The sequence below is a fragment of the Aquarana catesbeiana genome, linkage group LG04 (genome assembly GCF_042186555.1).
Source record: "Aquarana catesbeiana isolate 2022-GZ linkage group LG04, ASM4218655v1, whole genome shotgun sequence".
Lineage (NCBI taxonomy): Eukaryota > Metazoa > Chordata > Amphibia > Anura > Ranidae > Aquarana > Aquarana catesbeiana.
Window position 1 is genome coordinate 652748038 of NC_133327.1, and position 23179 is coordinate 652771216.

Sequence of the window (23179 nt, forward strand, 5' to 3'; positions counted from 1 at the left end):
TCAAAATGATTATTGCCTCTCTCATTGAGGGAAGAAGTACTCTGTCTTTTAAAGCCTCATTATACGTATTGAGTAGGATGGAAAACCATCCAAGCCTGGCGTCTTATGGGTCTGTAGCTGCGAAATTGCAAGGGAGAGCTCCTCTACAGAGAGGTTCGTCTAGATCATCACGGTCTTGGTCCGACAATGGAGGAAGTGCTGTTTGGGTTGAGTATTCGTCAAGTTGGGTCTAGGAGCCGCGCCCTGCTCTCCTAGTGGCCAGGCAATCTTCTGGGACCTGTGACGTGTCCCCGAAGATTGAAGCGAGGGAGGGGCCACCTAGGGGGAAGAGGAGTCGCCGCCTAGGTGGCCAAGCAACGGAAGGAGGAAGTGGGACAGGAAGTACCTGTCAAAACCAGGTACTACTTTTGGGTGGAACTCTGTTCAGAAAGTGTAAAAATTTCAATGGGTCCTCCTGGCCATGCTGTGAGAATAGAAAAGGAAAAGGAGGACACACTGGCCTAGTGCATTATCCAACAAACGTATTAAAAAATATTAGTAAAACCATAAAGGTGTCTACTCACAAACAAGCATAAAAACTCGCTCAACAGGCCACATAAGTGGCTGAGTTCTCACAAATTGTTAGGACCACCAGGCCAAGGGAGGGGGTCCTGGAAGAAACCCCCTCAGGCGGAGGAGTTTCGAAGAACCGACCTTCTTCAGAGCCTCAGGGAAATTGTGAGACTTTAAAGGAGGTGCATGGGACCATACACTTCCATCCCTGTCTATAAACAATAGGGGGAGTTTGAGACTTTAAATGAGGTATGTGATATGACCTAATCAATGGAGTCAATATAGAAAAACATGTGTTTATTTGTAGACCAATAGGTATCATACCCTGAAACAGCTGGTACATACATAAATAATAAAATGTAGCATTGACTTATTGCAGATCATAGTATATAAAAAGTAAAAGCAGTCTCATAGCACATTTGCATGGTAAAATATAAACAGCCATCCCCCCCCTATCATGAGATCACTGGAAAGGCAGGATAATAAAATGTTGGCTGGATGAAAAAGGGTGTATAAGACCATCTGAGTGGGCAAGGTGCAATTATGTTAGCCGACGTGTTTCATGGATTAATTCCAATCTTCAGGGGCTGATGCATCATAGATATATCAGATGTGCATAGAGCATGTGAAACTAGAAGGACAAAGCTGTATGAAAAAGGTCTTTCCCGGGAGCTGTGGAACTGGGACCCGTGGGAGGACTGCGATCATGAATGTGATCCCCAAAAGGAGAACTAACCGAGCAGTGGTCAATACAGGCTGCATAATCGTGAAGAAGATGCAGGCTGCCATCTGTCCTCTCAGATCCTCATTGGCCCCAGGGAGAGCTGTGCTGTGTGTGCTGGGCAGGAAGCAGTGATCGGGGATGCACTGTGATGATCCCTTCCTGCTCCGCCCACCTGTACTGGAGCTGTGAAAGCCCCGACAAAAAGGGGGTACATTTGTAGCTCCTGGGAAGGACATTTTCAAACAGCCTTTGCCTTCTAGTTTCCCATGCTCTATACACAGCTGATATTTCTATGATGCATCTGCCCCTGAAGATGGAAATTAATCCATGAAACGCATCAGGTAACAAATGCACCATGTCCGCTCAGATGGTCTTATACACCCTTTTTCATCCAGTCAACATTTTAATATCACGCCTGTCCAGTGATCTCGTGATAGGGAGGACAGCTGTTTATATATTTTACCATGCAAAAGTGCTATGATCCTGCTTTTACTTTTTATGTATTATGGTCTGCAATATGTCAATGCTATGTTTTATTATTTATGGATGTACCTGCTGTTCCAGGGTATGATACCTATTGCTCTACAAATAAACACGTTGTTCTATATTGACTCCATTGATTAGGTCATATCACATGCTTCATTTAAAGTCCCAAACTCCCCCTCTTGTTCTTCAGAGCCTCAGCCACTTGCTGGCCCGATGAACGAGGTTTTATGCTTGTGAGTAGACATCTTTATGGTTTTACTATTATTTTTTTTAATAATTTTGTTGGATAATGCACTAGGCCAGTGCGTCCTCCTTTCCTATTCTACCATTACAGATTACAGCTGTTGAAAGATTTGCTATTACTTTAACAGCCAAGTAGACAAAAAACACTTAGGCGGCGTTCACATCTCCATGTTCCGAATTGCCACGATTCGCAATAGCGGCAAGTCGCAAGACGCCTGTGCGCTCCCAGGGCGTTGACCGTTGATTTTTAGCACCCCAAACGCGGCACGATTTTCCCACGATTCGTCTGGCGACAATCGCAGTACACAGGAAATACAGGAGCTTTTTTGAGGGCGACGGGCGTCCCATGATTCTATTTGCGCGTTTTTACTGCGATTGACTCCCCCATACGTGGGAGATCTGAACCAAGCCTTAGGGTTGCTACTCAAAAGAAGAAACTTTTAGAATTTTACAACCTATCCCTAGTGAGTAATTTTATATCTGATCATACTGTCATTTGCAACAAAGATTCTATAATGCAGCGTTTGAGAAGGTATAAAAAAAGGGTTGATGATACACATGCATTTAGTAAGAATATACCATATCAGGTCACAATATTCTTTATGGTAAAAACCGGATTACATAAAAATGTATGCTGTGCGTCACTGAACAAGAGCTCCAATCAAAACTTTCACCCCGGAGTTCATGGCTATGTTAAAAGTACAGAAATTTAAAAAAAAAAAAGCCTGGAATAAAAATCTAGGTTGAACACCACATATACTCACATAAATCATAAACACGTTTTAGATTTCTGCTTAAGAGTCCACCTTTTAGCGCAGATAGGTAAAGCTTATTAAAATCTTCTTGAAATTCATTCTCCTAATTTAAAAAAAACAAAATGAGTTTTTTTTAGTTTTTGTTTTCTAAATTAGAGATAGAACGTTAAAAAAGTAATGGTAAAGCATGCATTTCTGTATGTGCAGGATGTGGGTTCTGAAACACTCCATTTGAATAGGCTGGAAAAGCATTTTAAACAGTTGTGTTTGTCCTGTCCATATGCTGCATGGGAAAGCAAAATGCAGACCACCACATCTGATGCAAATAAATTCATACATAAGAATATACAGCACCTTACAGTAGATGTAAACCTAATCACTTCAGATACATCTTAGCATTTTAATAACATCTCAAAAAAATTTTTCATTCCCGTTTGATTAAACAGCGCCTGCTGATCCTAGCATGGCGGTCCTTGTTCAGAAACTTCCTGTTATGGGGTGACAACTGCCTCCCAACTGCACTCCTGCATCTTCACCCTGTCACATGCCCTCCTGGTGGAGGCTACAAGTGACTGCAAGGAAACATTGCGCAGGCATGGTCCATTGTTGTCACACTCGGGAACTGGGTACAGAGCAATGATGTGCAGCTGGCCACAGAGTGAGTACATGTAGACAGGAAGTGGCTGAAAAAGGCTGAAGGAAATCATCAGTACCGAAATATTTTATGAGGGTAACAATTGCTGTCAATACTACAATGCACAAAATAATGTGAAAACATGTACAAGAGGGCGCAAAGTATAAAATGGGAATACAGCGAGGGAAAAAAGTATTTGACCCCCTGCTGATTTTGTACATTTGCCTACTGACAAAGAAATGATCAGTCTATAATTTTATTGGTAGGTTTATTTTAACAGTGGGAGACAGAATAACAAAAATATATCCAGAAAAATGCATTTAAAAAAAGTTTTAAATTTGATTTGCATTTTAATGAGTGAAATAAGTATTTGATCCCTTCGCAAAACATGACTTAGTACTTGGTGGCAAAACCCTTGTTGGCAATCACAGAGATCAGACGTTTCTTGTAGTTGGCCACCAGGTTGGAACACATCTCAGGAGGGATTTTGTCCCACTCCTCTTTGCAGATCCTCTCAAAGTCATTAAGATTTAAAGGCTGACGTTCTGTAACTCGAACCTTCAACAACCTTCACATATTTTCTATGGGAAAAAAAGGCCTGGAGACTGGCTAGGCCCCTCCAGGACCTTAATGTACTTCTTCTTGAGCCACTCCTTTGTTGCCTGTGCCGTGTGTTTAGGGTCATTGTCATGCTGAAAAACCCATCCACGACCCATTTTCAATGCCCTCGTTGAGGGAAGGAGGCTCTCACCCAAGATTTGGCGATACATCGTTCCTTTGATGCGGTGAAGTTGTCCTGTCCCCTTAGCTGAAAAACACCTCCAAACCATAATGTTTCCACCTCCATGTTTGACTGTTGGCATGGTGTTCTTGGAGTCATAGGCAGCATTCCTCCTCCTCCAAACACGTTGAGTTGATGCCAAAGAGTACGATTTTGGTCTCCTCTGACCACAACATTTTCACCCAGTTCTCCTCTAAATCATTCAGATGTTCATTCTGAAACATCAGATAGGCCTGTACATGTGCTTTGAGAAAAGGGACCTTGCGGGTTCTGCAGGATTTTAGTCCTTCACGGCGTAGTGCGTTACCAATGTTTTCTTGGTGACTATGGTCCCAGCTGCCTTGAGATCATTGACAAGATTCTCCCATGTAGGTCGGGGCTGATTCCTCACCGTTCTCATGATCAGAGAGATCTTGCATAGAGCCCCAGATTGACAGTTATTTTGTGTTTCTTCTATTTGCAAAAAATCAAACCAACTGTTACCCTCTCACCAAGCTGCTTGGCGATGGTCTTGTAGCCCAATCCAGCCTTGTGTTGGTCTAAAATCTTGTCCCCGACATCCTTGGACAGCTCTTTGGTCATGGCCTTGGTGGAGAGATTGGAATCTGATTTACTGATTGCTTCTGTGGACAGGTGGCTTTTTATACAGGTAACAATCTGAGATAAGGAGCACTCCTTTTAAAAGCGTGTTCCTAATCTCAGCTCATTACCTGTATAAAAGACACCTGGGAGCCAGAAATCTTGCTGATTGATAGGGAATCAAATACTTATTTCACTCATTAAAATGCAAATCAATTTATAACTTTTTTTAAATGCATTTTTTCTGGATTTTTTTGTTGTTATTCTGTCTCTCACCGTTAAAATAAATATACCATTAAAATTATAGACTGATCATATCTTTGTCAGTGGGTAAGCGTACAAAATTAGCAGGGGGTCAAATACTTTTTTTCCCCCTCACTGTATACTCACAAAAGCAGAATAAAATCAAGCTAGACAATAGCAGCAATTCCTTAGAGCTAAAAGGGGATCTGTCCCCCTGAAATGCATATGCTTCTCCACGGTGTGGCATCGGTGGGGAAACTCATCTCACTTGCTGGATTGCTGCTATTGTCTAACTTGATCTTATTCTGCTTTTGTGAGTATATTACCATTTTATCAGTTTACAATAAACAATTTAGGAGTTAATGCATTAGGCGTTTGCATAGTTTTCTGAAGATCGTCTAGTTTGAGGAGGGTTGAATCACCAAAATCACTACGTGCCACAGTCCCTGGGTGAAGTTCCTTGGTCTGAGTAGTGCATTGTCTTTTGACTTTTCGTCTAATGCACAAAATAAACTAAGACTGGCCATAGACTGTGCAAATTTCTTTATGCAGCCATGGGTTGCCCCATCAAAACAGAAAGTGTCGACAGGGGAATTCCTCGTGCCGGGCCATTGTCTTCTTGGGGCGGGGGGCAGGAGTGGGTGCGGGAAGCTGTCACCTGCTAACCTCTTTTTAGGTTTCACAAGTACCTGAGGTCTTACCTAGGTTCATTAGCAAGATGCCTTACAGCCATGCATATCCAACATATCTAATTCTAGATCGGTGTTTCTCAACTCCAGTCTTCAAGGCGCCCCAACAGGTCATGTTTTCAGGCTAGCCATTATTTTTCACCAGTGATTTGACCAGTTTCACTGCCTTAGTAATTATCACAGTCGTTTCATCTGAGGGAAATCCTGAAAACATGACCTGTTGGGGTGCCTTGAGGACTAGAGCTGAGAAACACTGTTTTAGATAATGGTGGGGAAGGAGGGGCAGTGCCTCTGTAAGGGGTGCCACTCTACTAACCTACTCTAGTGCTGCATGCTGCGCAACTACTGATGGTGCCAATGTCTGCCGCTTAGAGTCATGTTGCCCCCTCTGTTGAAGTCTCTTCCATTACCCAACTCCTTTTTAGCTCTGTTGGATGAGGCTAGTTCTTCTTTCACTATAGTCATGCCAACTTGTTAACAGGATGAAGTCTGGAAACTCAACTCAAACACCAGGTATTTGAATAAATACCAGGAAAGAAAATCTTCAGAAATGTTTCAGTTGTTACCCAAAATTAAGAGTTTTACAATGGCAGACAAAATGAAAGCCTCCTAAACACCACTAGTTTTTTTTGGTTAGACCCGCTGGGGTGAATCAAAAGAAAACTGACAGTTCAGGTCGGAGCGGCTGTACTAACAATCAGACGGTAGTACAGCAATCCCCCCACTAGAACACTTCAGTCAACACTCTCAGACATTGGCTGAGAAGACCTTTTCCGGTCACAAGCCTTCGACATGGACGGGCTGCCATACATAAGGGCCGAATGTCGGCCACTTTCTTTTGAACTGGCTGATGTTGGCCGACATTCGGCCCATGTGTACTAGGCTTAAAAGTATCATTGGAAATCTTGGCGTGTTTGTTCCTAAATAGCATTTTAAAAAGTTTATGCAGAACCGAATCACAACGAGGGAGTATATTCTCTCTAATAATACACCAAAACTTACAGGGCCTTGTAGACACAGAGAATGGTTTTCAGAGTGCACAGGGCTTTCTAGTCTCTACCAACATTCAAAAAAAAAAAAAAGGATCACTGTACCTGCAGTATGGATTCAGGAGATTCGACATTTGCGAACAATTCAGCAACATAAAAATTAAAGGTATCCAAATCAAGATCCACACCCGTCTCTTTCATCACTCTGAGAACCTGCAGAAAACCTAAAAGAGTGCAAAGAAATGAGAAAGCATTTACTCAGGCTGAAAACAAGAACTGCACACTCTATGGTGTGACTGACTGTTCAGCCATCTATTGCTTACAAGAATATTGAAATATCAATAAAATGGTTTGTGGGCAGTAAAGAGCTCAACATGACCAGATACAGTGGCAAGAAAAAGTATGTGAAACCCTTGGAATGAACTGGTTTTCTGCAATAATTTTCCCTAAAATGTGATCCTCACATTAGTCACAATAGACACACACTGTGTGTAAGCTGATAAATTTCTAGTATCTTTATTAAACACATCCATTAAAGTGTTACTAAACCCACAACAGTAAAATCAGTCTGTATACAGGAGGTCCCTGAGTTACGAACCTCCGACTTGCGAACGACTCCTGCTTACGAACTGGAGGCGGCGTCGGGCACATCGGAAAACGACGTTGGAAAACAGCGAAAAACTACATCTCTGCCGTTCTGCGCATGCGCTTCCGACTTACGAACAAATCCGACTTAGGAACAATTAGGCAGTCCCTAACCCGTTCGTAACTCGGGGACTGCCTGTATGCAGAAAAGCATGCTTGGTATACTCACTGTGGAACCTAAGGGGTTAATCTACTGCCATGTTTAAAAAGGCTGTTTGATACTGTCTTCTCTGATCCCCCCCTTCTTCCACAGTTCCCAATCAATCTCCTGATATTACAGAGCCTTGGAGACACTGCACATGCTCAGTTTAGTGTGTATTGCTAGAGAGTAAAGGAGAAAGTAGAGAGAGTAAAGAGAAAAAGGCCTGGTCCTTAACCGCTTCAGCCCCGGAAGATTTTACCCCCTTCCTGACCAGAGCACTTTTTGCAATTCGGCACTGCGTCGCTTTAACTGACAATTGCGCGGTCGTGCGACGTTGCACCCAAACAAAATTGATGTCCTTTTTTCCCCACAAATAGAGCTTTCTTTTGGTGGTATTTGATCGATCACCTCTGTGGTTTTTAGTTTTTGCGCTAAAACCAAAAAAACGCGACAATTTTGAAAAAAAAAAAAAAAAAGTTCCGTTCTGTGAATGGCCACGTGGTGTTCTGGGAACACACACAGTTCCCAGAAGACAACGGGGCCGCTCACGGAGGAGAAGAACTCACCGCGGAATAGGAAGAGGCAGATTAGGAAAACTGCCTAGCAACAAGGATTTAGGCAAGTTTAATTTTTTTTTTTTTTCAAATTTTTTTTTTTTTATTTTTTTTAGGATTTTTTAGCAGTTTATATATACTAAAATAATTGAATTTATATGTTCTGTGTACTGTGGGAGAACAGATATTGCAAATGCGGGCTCCTGGGTTTAGTAACACTTTAAGAGGTTAACAAAGCAGATGAGTTAACGCATTTGTCTAAAATCTCATTCCCGACATATCCGGAAAAAGAAGCGTACACTGTGTAACTTTCCATGATTGGAATAAATGGAGCCCATCAGCAGCTGAAGCATTAAACGCTGTCGAGCCAGAGGGGTGGCCCAGTCAATCTATAATATTTACAAGACTTTGCTTTCATTCCATTATACACACTTATCTTCCTTATGTCAAAATTTCTACAGGTATTGACATGTCAGTGGTTTGAAGCGGACACGCTCCAAGGCTGCGGGCCTGCGCCCTGGCATAGCATATGTTTCTTATTTATTTTTTTTCTCAGCTTGCTTCGTGGATTTGCTACTTTTGAAATGCAAAGTTTGAAAAGTCCCCAGCTCTGCCCTGGAGTGCCACCTATGGAAAAGTGACACTTCTATGAATATTTTATGCAGTGCACAATGGTGCAAATAATACGATGTGAATTCCCTCTGAGCACTTAAAAATACATGCAGGCAAGTCACACCAAATTAAAGTCGCATCAGCTGCTCAAGTTTGCCTTAATCTAAACGCCTGATTTTGGCTTGAGACTTGTAAAAGAAAAAAAATCTCATAGCACATTAATTATGGCCTTCTGTCTGGATACACGGTATATTCTCACAGTGCATGTCAGCGTGTATGAAACACTTGGTCAGTTTTCACAGCTGCACTAAACGGCTATTAGAGACGGAACTAAGGGGTCAGCGAACTCTGTCAATTTAACAGCTCACCGATCTTCATACGGCTACAAGGGAGCCGGTCAGGATACAAAATAGGAGATGTCATTACCTACTAGTTTATAACCACTTCAGCTCCGGAAGGTTTACCCCATTCCTGACCAGGCCATTTTTTGCGATACGGCACTGCATTACTTTAATTGACAATTGCGCGGTCGTACGACACTGTACCCAAATAAAATGAATATCCTTTTTTCCCCACAAATAGAGCTTTCATTTGGTGGTATTTGATTAAAAAAGACCGACAATTTTGAAAAAAAAAAAGCAATATTTATTACTTTCTGCTATAAAACATATCCAATTAAAAAAAAAAAAAAAATCTAATTTCGTCATAAATTTAGACCAATATGTATTCTGCTACATATTTTTGGTAAAAAAAATTCCAAATAGGGGATATTGATTGGTTTGTGAAATAGTTATCGCGTCTACAAACTAGGGGATAGATTTATGGAATTTTTTTTTTTTTTACTCGTAATGGCGATGATTAGCGATTTTTTGCGACAACTTTGCCACTAAGTGACACCAATTCAGCGATCAGTGCATTAAAAAAAAAAAAAAAAAAAAAACACACACTGTCACTGTACTAATGACACTGACAGGGAAGGGTTTAACTTTCAAAGTTGTTTTTTCCCAGATCAACTGTTTAAACAGACTTTTGAAAGGTCATACATACATACATATATTGTTTTAACCAAATCGCCATATGAGCCCTTAGATGGTGCAGCCCACATGACCAGAACACAGACTATGCAAAAGAAAAGAAAGGAATCCTACAAAGAAGGTCACCTAGCAGAACACTATAGTTGAATAAGATAGAAAATGCACCATAATAATTCTAAAAGAAATAATATTGAAATCCAAGTGAAAAAACAATCTTACACAAATTTAAAAAGACAACATTGCCTTAGGATCGAATACAGCCGCACATACATACATACATACATACACTCCAGCAATCACACTACTTAATCTAGATGTTTGAATAAAAATTGCAAAAAAATTGGCAAAAAAAAAAAAAAAGCATAAAAATGCAGGTAAGAGTTCAGTAGTTCAATACAATTCCTAGATAGTACTAAAAGGTGTATTATTCACTGGTGTGGATGTTCAAGAGCAGCTTCAGGTTGGAATAGTCCAGGACAGAGCATATATACAAAACTACTTTGTATAGATAATTCCTTAGTCTTGCGACTTCCTAAAGTGGCATTGCATGGTAATTAGAAAGTCCTTGTAATTAATTCCTGAGTTTCAGTTCATCACACAGGGGGAGAAAGGAAAATGGTGGGAGTGGTGGAGACAAGTGTGCACTGGAGGTGAGAATCAGGCTGTTCTGATTACCAGCTAGTAATCCTCATGTGACATTCTATATCAACATATAGGGAAACACTATTCTCACCACCTCAGCCATTTTCACTGTCCGATCTGCCAAACAGCTCCCGTATCCTGTTTCAGGGTGCAGATGTTATGCAGTTTGCATTCAAGCTTATGACTCTGTCCACACCCAAAGGTGATGTCAATTTTTCCAAGGATCTCAATACCATCGCCGTTAGAAGTTGTCTCTGTTGCACATTACATTCGGCCTCTCAATGTCGACGTCACGCTGACGCTGCGTTTCGTTAGCTAGACTTGCTAACTTTCTCAGAGCAAGGAGTGATCTGTGAAGTTGATTTAAATAGTAATCCGGCCGTGTAGTACCTAGATTGGCCACTAGACGTCACCAAAAAATTCAGGGGAGGGTTTAACATCAGGGGCGATCTAAGGGTTAAATGTGTTCCTAGGGAGCGCTTGCTATGTGGTGGAGGTGCTTTTACTGTGGGAATGCAGATATCCGTGTTCTTGCTTAGCAGAAGCACAAGATTCTCCGTCTTCCCTTCTTAAAGAACGGCAATCTGCCTTGTTTACACAGACCACTGTTCTGCTGAGCTGCAGATCCTGGCAGACATCGGATCCTCTGAACATGCCGATTGGCTCACGCTGTGTCCAATCACAGCATTAGTGGTGTTTAGAGATAGAAGCAAAACCCCCTCCCCCACAGCCAATGCATCCAGGAGCAGAATTTAGGCAGAAAAAAGCTTGACACACCTTAACATGTCTAAACGCACCTGAGCACCAATTTATTTCAATGGCCAGAATTATTATTCTGGCTAATGAAATTAATTAACATCCATAATGATACCATATTACTTTGGACTTTTTTTTTTTTTTTACACTAGTTTGGCTTAGAACAGTGATGATCATTGTTATAAGCAATCTTTTTACCAGTCAGGAATGGCTTTCATTAATGACAGCTTGCTTGCTATTGTGATAGACCAGGGGTAAGCAACCTTACAGTGGTGGAGATCTACCTGAACAACATGGGAAAATCAAAGATCACCGGGCACAACGCACTATTTTTGGGTGCTAACCTAGCAAGGCAATTAAAAAAATATGGCAGTTTTGAAGAAAACTTGGGGCCAATTGACTCCGGGATCACACGGTACTTTGGCACACTCCTGTGCATTTCCCACGTTTTCCCCGTGTGGTGCATTTTGACAGCCTATTCATTTGAAAGGGCTGAAAATCACACTGGAATGTAGAAAAATGTAATGCATGCATTACGTTTAAAAGCACACTGCAGCAAACAGCATGGTACTACAGAATCATGCGATATGGTGCCCCACATGTACTGCATTTGCGATCTGCATTTGGGGTGTTGTTACCAATACATTGGCACCTGCATGCAGATCGCAAAGGCAGTGTGCTCACCGGCAGTGAGGGAAACGATCAAGGAATGCATGTTTCCTACACCAAATTCTTTTGTGAACTGGCCTTTAGAAAAATATAATAATACAAATGTCAATGTAAAAATATGAACTTATCCAGGTCAGGAGTAACTAAAGTTCACAGGTCAGGTGTATATAGCCCAACATTACAGGTCAGGAGTACATAGCCCAGTATTCACAGATCAGGAGTATATATAGCCCAGTATTCACAGATCAGGAGTATATATAGCTCAGCATTAACAGGTCAGGAGTACATATAGCTCAGCATTAACAGGTCAGGAGTATACAACCCAGCATTAACAAATCAGGAGTATACAGTTCAACATCAACAGGTCAGGAGTATACAGTTCAGCATTCACAGGTCAGAAGTATACAGCCCAGCATTAACAAATCAGGAGTATACAGTTCAGCATCAACAAATCAGGAAATCAGGAGTATACAGTTCAGCATTCACAGGTCAGGAGTATACAGTTCAGCATTCACAGGTCAGGAGTATACAGTTCAGCATCAACAAATCAGGAAATCAGGAGTATACAGTTCAGCATTCACAGGTCAGGAGTATACAGTTCAGCATTCACAGGTCAGGAGTATACAGTTCAGCATTCACAGGTCAGGAGTATACAGTTCAGCATTCACAGGTCAGGAGTATACAGTTCAGCATCAACAAATCAGGAAATCAGGAGTATACAGTTCAGCATTCACAGGTCAGGAGTATACAGTTCAGCATTCACAGGTCAGGAGTATACAGTTCAGCATTCACAGGTCAGGAGTATACAGTTCAGCATTCACAGGTCAGGAGTATACAGTTCAGCATTCACAGATCAGGAGTATACAGTTCAGCATTCACAGATCAGGAGTATACAGTTCAGCATTCACAGATCAGGAGTATATAGCCCAGCATTACAGGTCAGGAGTATACAGCCCAGCATTACAGGTCAGGAGTATACAGCTCAGCATTAACAGATCTGAAGTACAGTATCTCACAAAAGTGAGTACACCTCTCACATTTTTGTAAATATTTTATTACATCTTTTCATGTGACAACACTGAAGAAATGACACTTTGCTACAATGTAAAGTAGTGAGTGTACAGCTTGTATAACAGTGTAAATTTGACGTCCCTTCAAAATAACTCAACACACAGCCATTAATGTCTAAACCACTGGCAACAAAAGTGAGTACACCCCTAAGTGAAAATATCCAAATTATTAGCCATTTTCCCTGCCCGGTGTCATGTGACTCGTTAGTGTTACAAGATCTCAGGTGTGAACGGGGAGCAGGTGTGTTCAATTTGGTTTTACTGCTCTCACTCTCTCATACTGGTCACTGGAAGCTCAACATGGTACCACATGGCAAAGAACTCTGAGGATCTGAAAAAAAAAAAAAAAAGAATTGTTGCTCTACATAAAGATGGCCTAGGCTATACGAAGGTTGCCAAGACCCTAAAAAAGGAACTGCAGCACGGTGGCCAAGACCATACAGTGGTTTAAAAGGACGGGTTCCACTCAGAACAGGCCTCGCCATGGTCGAACAAAGAAACTGAGTTTGTCTTTGGGAAATAGACGTATGAGTGCTGCCAGCATTGCTCCAGAGGTTGAAGGGGTGGGGGGGGGGGGTCAGCCTGTCAGTGCTCAGACCATACACCGCACACTGCATCAAATTGGTCTGCATGGCTGTCGCCCCAGAAGGAAGCCTCTTCTAAAGATGATGCAGAAGAAAGCCTGCAAACAGTTTGCTGAAGACAAGCAGACTAAGGACATGGATTACTGGAACTGTGGTCTGACGAGATCAAGATAAGCTCATTTGGTTCAGATGGTGTCAAGCGTGTGTGGCAGCAACCAGGGGAGGAGTACAAAGACAAGTGTGTCTGACTCTTGCCTACAGTAAAGCATGGTGGTGGGGGTGTCACGGTCTGGGGCTGCATGAGTGCTGCCGGCACTGGGGAACTACAGTTCATTGAGGGAACCATGAATGTCAACATGTACAGTGACATTCTGAAGCAGAGCATGATCCCCTCCCTTCGGAAACTGGGCCACAGGGCAGTATTCCAACATAATGACCCCAAACACACCTCCAAGATGACCACTGCCTTGCTAAAGAAACTGAGGGTAAAGGTGATGGACTGGCCAAGCATGTCTCCAGACCTAAACCCTACTGAGCATCTGTGGGGCATCCTCAAACGGAAGGTGGAGGAGCGCAAGGTATCTAACATCCACCAGCTCTGTGAGGTCGTCATGGAGGAGTAGAAGAGGACTCCAGTGGCAACCTGTGAAGCTCTGGTGAACTCCATGCCCAAGAGGGTTAAGGCAGTGCTGTAAAATAATGGTGGCCACACAAAATATTGACACTTTGGGCCCAATTTGGACATTTTCACTTAGGGGTGTACTCACTTTTGTTGCCAGTGGTTTAGACATTAATGGCTGTGTGTTGCGTTATTTTGAGGGGACAACAAATTTACACTGTTATACAAGCTGTACACTCACTACTTGTGTAGAAGCTCTCAGTTTAACCATTTAAAGAATAGCGGTTGTTGCAATATTTTATGTCACACGGTATTTGCGCAGCGGTCTTTCAAACGCATTTTTAAAAAAAAAAAAATACATTAATAAATAAAAAAAAACTAAGCAGTAAAGTCAGCCCATTTTTTTTCGTCCAAAAGTTTTGATTACCTGTTTTTGTATATTTAATATTTAAGATATAGTTTTTTTTTTTTTCTAAATTCTACATACAAGTGAACTGATTGGAGGTTTGTTTTGTTTAATAAATGTTTAAATGTAAAAAAAATTCTGTATCACTTAAGGTTGGGCACACACTGGAGCGGGCATGCGTTGACGGTAAAATGCTGCTAGTTTTATCGGCGCTTTACCGTCATTTTAGGGGCGCTATTCGGCTGCTAGCGGGGCGCTTATAACCCAGCTAGAAGCCGAGGAAGGGGTTAAATGCGCCCCTGAAGCGCCGCTGCCGAAACGCTTTGCAGGCGCTTCGGCAGCAGTGCGCATTCTTTTCCAATGGGCAGGAGTGGTGGTATACGTCGCTCCAAAGATGCTGCTTGCAGGACTTTTTTTTAACATCCTGCCAGCGCATCACCTCAGTGTGAAAGCACTTGCACTTGGGCTTTCACACTGAGACTGCAGGGAAGCCGTTTTACAGGCACTTTACAGGCGCTATTTTTAGCCCAAAAGCGCCTGAAAAACGCCCCTAGATTTTATGAGATGAAGGGGGGGGGGGGGATCGGCCTAATACATCGGCCCAAAAAAATCGGCATCACATATCGGCCATCGGCCACCGAGATTTCTAAATATCGGCATCGGCCAGAGAAAAACCCATATCGGTCGACCTCTACTGTATATAGCTCAGCATTAATAGGTCTGAAGTATATAGCTCAGCATTCACAAATCAGGAGTATACAGCCCAGCATTAACAGGTCAGGAGTATACAGCTCGGCATTAACAGGTCAGGAGTATACAGCTCAGCATTAACAGATCAGGAGTATACAGCTCAGCATTAACAGATCAGGAGTATACAGCTCAGCATTAACAGATCAGGAGTATATAGCCCACTACTGTTTGCCCTTCCCTAATGATCAGTTCCTTACCTGCTTGTTCCGACATGATGCCTTCAGTCTCTCCCCTCACATCCATACCGAGTGCCTGTATGAGATGTGGAAAATGGGCAGGACGGATGTGGGTGGAGGATCAAACTAGTCAGTGAAGCCATGCTGCAGAGCCAGCTGCTTGTGTGTGCTGCTCTGCTCCGAAGTCAGGAAGGAATTGTTGGACAGCAGTGGTCAGCACAGCAGACACGAGATCTACCCCTCACCCTCTCACGATCGACGGGATGCCGACTACCATGATAGACTATACCTAATCCTACTGTACAGGGTGCTGTGACTGGCCCAGATACCATGTGATAGCTGTAGGCCAGTTACAGCATCACAACAGTAAGCAAGCTGTCATGAATGACTTCCATTCATGACAGTTTTGCTTGCATGTAATGATTGGTCATAACGATCACATGATAACCCGGTCGCTGTGACTGAGTACTGTGATTCGCTATGTCCACCAGACACAGTGGTCATGGGATCAAACCACTGTGTGCCCTAGGGGCGAGTGGCAAGTGGTTAGTGGTTGTAAACCTCTGAAATGAAAAAATTAACAAAAAGTGTATCCTTCTATAGTGCATACCTGCCTCAATCCAAAGCATCCAGTGTGACTTCACTCTGCTTCCTCCTTCCTCTGCTATATACACAATATTGTCAAGAGTATTGGGACGCCTGCCTTTACAAGCACATGAACTTTAATGGCATCCCAGTCTAAGTCCGTAGGGTTCAATATTGAGTTGACCCACCCTTTGCAGCTTTAACAGCTTCAACTCTTCTGGGAAGGCTGTCCACAAGATTTAGGAGTGTGTCTATGGGGAATGTTTGACCATTCTTCCAGAAGTGCATTTGTGAGGTCACGCATTGATGTTGAATGAGAAGGCCTGGCTCACAGTCTCCACTCTAATGCACCCCAAAGGTGTTCTATTTGGTTGTGCAGGCCAGTCAAGTTCCTCCACCCCAAACTTGCTCATCCATGTCTTTGGACCTTGCTTTGTACACTGGTGCGCAGTCATGTTGGAACAGGAAGGGGCCATCCTCGAACTGTTCCTACAAAGTTGGAAGCACGAAATTGTCCAAAATGTCTTGGTATGCTGATGCCTTAGGTGTTCCCTTCACTGGAACTAAGGGGCCAATCTCAACCCCTGAAAAACAACCCCACAGCCATAACCCCCCCCCCTCCACCAAATGATTTGGACCAGTGCACAAACCAAGGTCCATAAAGACATGAGTGAGCAAATGTAGAATAGGGGGACTCATGCCTTAGAGAGAACAAATGTAGAATCACGGATTTGCACAGAAGCTGAAATAGCCAGTAGTCCAATAATGGGTCTGTAGTCTACAGCCCTAGCCAAAAGTTTTGAGAATGACAATCATTTCATAAGGGTCAAAGGCTTTCACTGACAATTACATATAGTTTATGCAAGAGTCAATATTTGCAGTGCTTTTTCTTCTTTTTCTTTTACAAAGGAATTTATCAAAATTAAATTTGACAAAATTAGTCCAACAATGATATGGTTACATGACCTATTACATAAGTGAAAATCCAGACAAAAGGGATGCATCAAAAATGTTACATAATCTCCAAAATCAATATAACGTGATAACTAAAGTCCATAAGTCCTTAGTGAAGAAAGCTTGAAATTTCACACTGTAATGTGCTATGGACTAAAACGACACCCAAGCATGGTATTGAAGAACACAAAAAATTTAAAATTAATCTAAAAACTGTGTCTGCGCTAAACCCAGGATCAGTAAAAAATGTGCAAAAAACAAATATGAACATTAAAAAATGCAAATAATGAATGTGACAATCATATGTGCTATCAATCAGTGATAAATAACCAAAGTGCAACATGCATAAAATATAAAGTCCAAGTGCTCATAAAAGTATCAAAGGTGTATTCACTTCTCCAATAAAGTGATATGCAAAGTTCATAAAGCTCATAAACTGCACGGAGGAGCAGATGAGAAGAACATACCACACCACACGCCGTACCAGTGTTCCTTATATTGTATAACCTTGATTAGGATGGTGCACTCACGCACCCACACAATGTGAGTACCCCTATGAGGGGAAGTGTTGATTTTACAATAAATATATTACACTATGGAGTTTCTTTCTTCCTATTTTATGAATCGTGATGCTATCTGAGCAAGTTGGAGGTCAGCGTCTGCATACCTTTTAGAGCCGAGGAGTGGCTCCCATGCGTGTTTAGACATAGTTTAGTTACTGTGTCACACGCTCAGAGGTGAGCGCATATGCTGTTGGGTGTCACTGGAGAGCACTGAAGCATGCTTTATATCCCTGTACACACGGTTTTGGATGAGCACGATGGATATCACTGATGATGGACATTATCTATGCACTTTGAGTTTTGTTATTTATGAATCTTGCGTTTGTTATTTATGAACTTTGCATATCACTTTATTGGAGAAGTGAATACACCTTTGATACTTTTATGAGCACTTGGACTTTATATTTTATGCATGTTGCACTTTGATTATTTATCACTGATTGATAGCACATATGATTGTCACATTCATTATTTGCATTTTTTAATGTTCATATTTGTTTTTTGCACATTTTTTACTGATCCTGGGTTTAGCGCAGACACAGTTTTTAGATTAATTTTGTCACTTACACGGATATGAAACGTGGTTAGTGTTTGCAGCTTGCCTTCATTAGGAAATTTACTCTAGAGGCATTAACCCATTTGTGGCTCGCAAGACCTTTCTATATTTTTCTACAAAAAATTTAAACTTGTAGACTGTGGATGTCTATATAGATGAGTATAGGATATACCAGTAAGAAATGCAATCGTCGTAACCATCTTCAACAAAACCACGGCCAGTAAGGCAATTACACATGAAAAGAGAAGGGCTAGAGAAAAATCTGGGAAACAGAAGGAAAATGAAGGTGAAATGAGGTGAAAAGAGAAAAAATCGTCCTACGGGTTATGCGACGGGGCATCACTTAAATTGAAAAAACTCATTATCTAATCTAGAAGGTTGGATATATGCTATCCACGGCTGCCAGAACCTGAGAACTTTATCATGTGTCCGAAGCAAAAGCCGTCAGTATCTCATTTACCATGATATTGTTCATTATGTTTCTTAACTGCTTGACCATTCTTTTTCAATACCTCTGCAATTGGCCCTGGCATGCTGTCAATCAACTTCTGGGCCACATCCTGACTGATGGCAGCCAATTCTTGCATAATCAGTGCTTGGAGTTTGTCAGAATTTGTGGGGTTGTTTTTTTTCACCTGTCTCTTGAGGATTGACAAATTAATGGGATTAAGGTCTGAGGAGTTTCCTGGCCATGGACCCAAAATTTCAATGTTTTTGTTTCCCAAGCCACTTTGTTATAACTTGGGAAGCACTCCTTTGTGCTGATAAAGGCATTGTTCGTCACCAAACTCTTGGATGGTTGGGAGAAGTTGCTCTCAGAAGATGTTTTTATCATTCTTTATTCATGGCTGTGTTCTTAGGCAAAATGATGAGTGAGTCCACTCCCTTGGCCAAGAAGCAACCCCACACATGAATGGTCTAAGGATGCTTTAGTTTTGGCATGACACAAAACTGATGGTAGCGCTCACCTTTTCTTCTCCCGACAATGTTTTTTTCCTGGATGCCCCAAACAATATTAAAGGGGATTTATCAGCGAAAATGACTTTACCCCAGTCCTCAGCAGTCCAATCCCTGTACCTTTTGCAGAATGTCACTCTGTCCCTGATATTTTTCCTGAAAAGAAGTGGCTTCTTTGCTGCCCTTTTTTGACACCAGGCCATCCTCCAAAAGTCTTCACCTCACTGTGCATGCAGACGCACTCACATCTCCCTGCTGCCATTCCTGAGCAAGCTCTGTACTGTTGGTGCCCCGATCCCGCAGCTGAATCAACTGTAGGAGACAGTCCTTTTTCCTTGAAATTCTTAATGATTGATTGAAAATGGTTGATTTTTTATTTTATTTTTGTCAATTTAACCACAACGTACAAGACCATCCCCAGCTACACCACCAAGACTTCTCCAGAGCCTCTCCCAACCTCTGGAACTCCCTGCCCCGGTATACCTGATCAGACCCTAACCTATCCACCTGTAGGAGATCTCTGAAAACTCACTTATTCAGGGAAGCCTATCCCACACCCACCTAACAACCCCATCAAATCATTCCCTGCATCCGCTAACTTTTTTGCCACCACCTCCTCCCTTTAGAATGAAAAGCTCTATGAGCAGGGCCCTCCTGTCCCTTCTGTATTGTACTGTAATTTGTGCTGTCCACCCACTACATTGTAAAGCACTGCGTAAACTGTTGGCGCTATATAAATTGTGTACAATAATCATTTATTTTTAATAAATGGTTGATTTAGATGCAATCTTAGTAGCAGCAATATCCTTGCCTGTGAATCCCTTTTTGTGCAAACCATTGATGACTGCACATGTTTCCTTGCAGGTAACCATGGTTAACAAAAAGAAGAGACAATGAATATAAGCACCACCCTTCTTTTAAAGCGGTTGTAAAACGCTGGACTTTTTTTTTATTGTACCCTGCAAGGTAAAGTCATAATGTGCTAGTATGCATCGCAAACCAGCACATGATGTTAAACTTACCTGAAGCCCTTCCAGCGGTGAGATGTCAGAGCTGCAGTCGCTTCCAACTTCCCCCTATTGCCTCAGGGTTCACAGATTCCGGCTCTATGATGGCACTCCTGCGCATGCCACCATTTACGGTACAGTGCTCTGAAGGGACGGCCCGGTGGCCGTTCCTTCAGGGCGCATGCGCCAGTGATTTTACTGGCTGCATGCACAGTAGATATCTCCTAAACTGTGAATGTTTAGGAGATATTTGCACTACCTATAGGTAAGCCTTATTATAGGCTTACCTATAGGTAAAATTCAGTGATAGAAGTTTACTTACACTTTAAAGCTTCCAGTCTGTTATACTAACTCAATTAGCATTACAGCCTTGTCCTCGTCTACACCTCTCGACACCTATGTTAACGAGAGAAATCATTGACATGTCAGCTGGTCCTTTTGTGGCAGGGCTGAAATGCAATGGAATTTTTTTTTGGAATTAAGTTGATTTTCATGGCAAAGAGGGACTTTGCAATTAATTGCAATGCATCTGACAACTCTTCATAACATTCTGGACTATATGCAAACTGCCATCAAAAAGACTGAGGCAGCAGACTTTGTGAAAATTAATGTGTGTGTCATTCTCAAAACTTTTTGGACACGGCTGTATAAAAGGTTCCTTGAAGCATGTCCTAAGTCTCCAACAACTTCTTTAGCATGTTTGCAGTTGCTGACCACCACCTGCTGCATGTTTGTAGACGCTGACCACACCTTGTAGCATGCCTGTAGTCTCTGACCAACTCTTGTTGAATGTATGCACTCTCTACTGTGTGGCAGAATTGTGTAAATCTCAGAACCGAATGAACAGTAAACATTCTTTGGCAGGTAAAACAGTATTTCTATATGTATTTTATCTGTGTATTTAGCTTTTTGCCTCGAGTTCAGTTTTAAGTTGATACAAAAAGTACAGTGGAAGACAAAGTGGCAGAAACAACACAAAATAACCATAACTCATAGCATACGTTGCTAACCTAAAATAAACTACTTGTGCCTCCAAATTATTAAACCAGTCAAGTACTCAAGTCTGGGGTTAACTTCATTCGGATTACTTTATATAAAAAAAAAAAAAAAAAAAAAAAAAAAAGGGGGCATTTAAAAACAGATTTTGCCACTTACGGCAAGGGACCATTAGGGAATATTTGCTTCCGACTTTACTTCCAAGCTTTAATACCAATGTATATTTTAGCTAAAATTGCAACAAGACTAAATAAGCTAAAAGCATTTTTATTTCGTTAGTGCATTTTGTTTGTCACCCAGTGTCAAGCTAACAACTGCGCATCTCAATCTGCGATACATTATACAGCGTGATAAGATGAAGACGACATATTTTTTGTATCCCCGAGGGTAAAATACTTTTGTTAAAAGCATGTTTTTTTTACGAGATTACACCTTTTGAAATACCACTAATACAACCTAAAGAATTAATATACCATACTCTAAGATGAAAAAAGTCGCATTTGGTTAATTTGGTCCCACTTTGATGGTGTCCCACGTGTAACCATGAAAAAGTGAAAGTGTTTGGGCCCCACTTAAGGCTCCTTAATAGATTTTTCTGTCTCTAACGCTCTTGGCGGGTCAGCCATAAATTTGGCATAAAATGCTTGCTTTATCTGTAGATTGCTACACTCCATTCTAGAAGCATTCCCTAAACAAGGCACAATCTCAGGAGTTTTCAGACTACTTTTTCTTAAGGCTCAGACTTAACTCTTTACGGAAGCATGGTTTTGGTACAGTTCATGTCCAATAGGTAGACTCAGTCAAGATCTGTTTAAAGCGGAACTCCACCCAAAAGGGGAAGCTCTGCTTGTTTGCTCCTTCCACTGCTGCATTTAGAGCTTTATTGGGGGGGAGGGGGAGCCGGTACCTGTGTTTGACAGGTAACTTCTCCTACTTCCTGGTAAGATCGCCGCACAGTGATCTACATCATGTCCGGCCCCTCCTCCTTTCCCCCCACTGCCTTCTGGGACCTGTGCCTGTCCCAGAAGACGCTGGGACCATTCAGAAAATGCAGCGCGACTCGCACATGTTCAGTAGGAAACAGGCTGTGAAGGCTTCACTGCCGATTTACCTTACTTACAATGCCGGCACCTGCACCAGAAGCCGATGGATGAATGGGCTTGGGGTGCCGACATTGCAGGATCCCTGAATAGGCAAGTGTCTTTATATTAAAAGTCAGCAGCTACAGTATTTGTAGCTGCCGACTTATCCCCCCCCCCCCCCCCCAGACTGAAACTCCTCTTTAAGTAGTAAGTGTATTCTATACTGCTAAAGGAAACCTGTACCAAGAGAAACGTGGTAAGTGATGTTGGCAACTTCCTTTTACAACACTAGTTTCCTATCCTTTTCTGGCCTCAATAGTGCAAGTCACTAACTCGGAACAAGCATGCAGCTGGGGGAAGTCATAGCAAAGATAGAGCTCCTGATGGAAATACTTGTTTTGGGTCAGGGATTACCAAAAATGCCTTAAATCGGATACCAAGCACATATTAAAGTAGTTCGGTAATCATTAATACATGTTAAATTAGCTCATTCACATTGGGAAAAGCGGTACAAGGAACTAATCAGTTGTGCTGCTGTGCTCATGTGCTAACAACGGACATGCTAACAGGAAAACAGAGCAAAGTGAGAGGGAGATGAGTTCATCAGGCTGCGGTTTCTTCTTTCACTGTCCAGTCAGGCTGGGGGGAGAGAGAAGATGAAAACGAAAAAACTTCCAGCGTTTCAGAACTCAGAATAGGCTTTGATGTGTGGATTTTGAACAGCTGTAGAGAAGAGAGGGCTGCAGATAAACAAGTACAGCTTATGTAGAAGGATCTGTTTCATCTCTGTGGATTACCTAAGGCCAGTCACTTCACTGGGTAAATGTAAGGGTTCACAACAATTTTAACGTTTCTAATCCTCGGTTACCCAGCCCTCTTGTGCTAAAATTACAGAAATCTGACTTTTTACTAAGCTATAATGGAGCACCCAAGTGTACATTCATAATGCCACATAGGATTTGTCAAACCATTGAAGCTTAACCACTTGACCACTGGGCACTTAAACCCCCTTCCTAACCAGACCAATTTTCAGCTTTCGGTGCTCTCACATTTTGAATGACAATTAGTCATGCAACACTGTACCCATTTGAAATGTTTGTCCTTTTTTTCCACACAAATAGAGCTTTCTTTTGGTGCTATTTAAT

The 23179-nt window shown here is 42.0% G+C and overlaps 1 protein-coding gene across 1 annotated transcript in view; it reads right to left on the bottom strand.

The window, feature by feature from the left end:
- LRPPRC (leucine rich pentatricopeptide repeat containing) overlaps positions 1–23179 on the bottom strand; it is a 337307-nt gene that overhangs the window by 263680 nt on the left and 50448 nt on the right. Inside the window, exons 12-13 of the mRNA XM_073628468.1 lie at positions 6781–6899; positions 2770–2863 (exon numbers count right to left, since the gene is read on the bottom strand). Of these exons, the coding sequence (XP_073484569.1) occupies positions 2770–2863; positions 6781–6899 (213 nt within the window). The remainder of the gene's footprint in view (positions 1–2769; positions 2864–6780; positions 6900–23179) is intronic.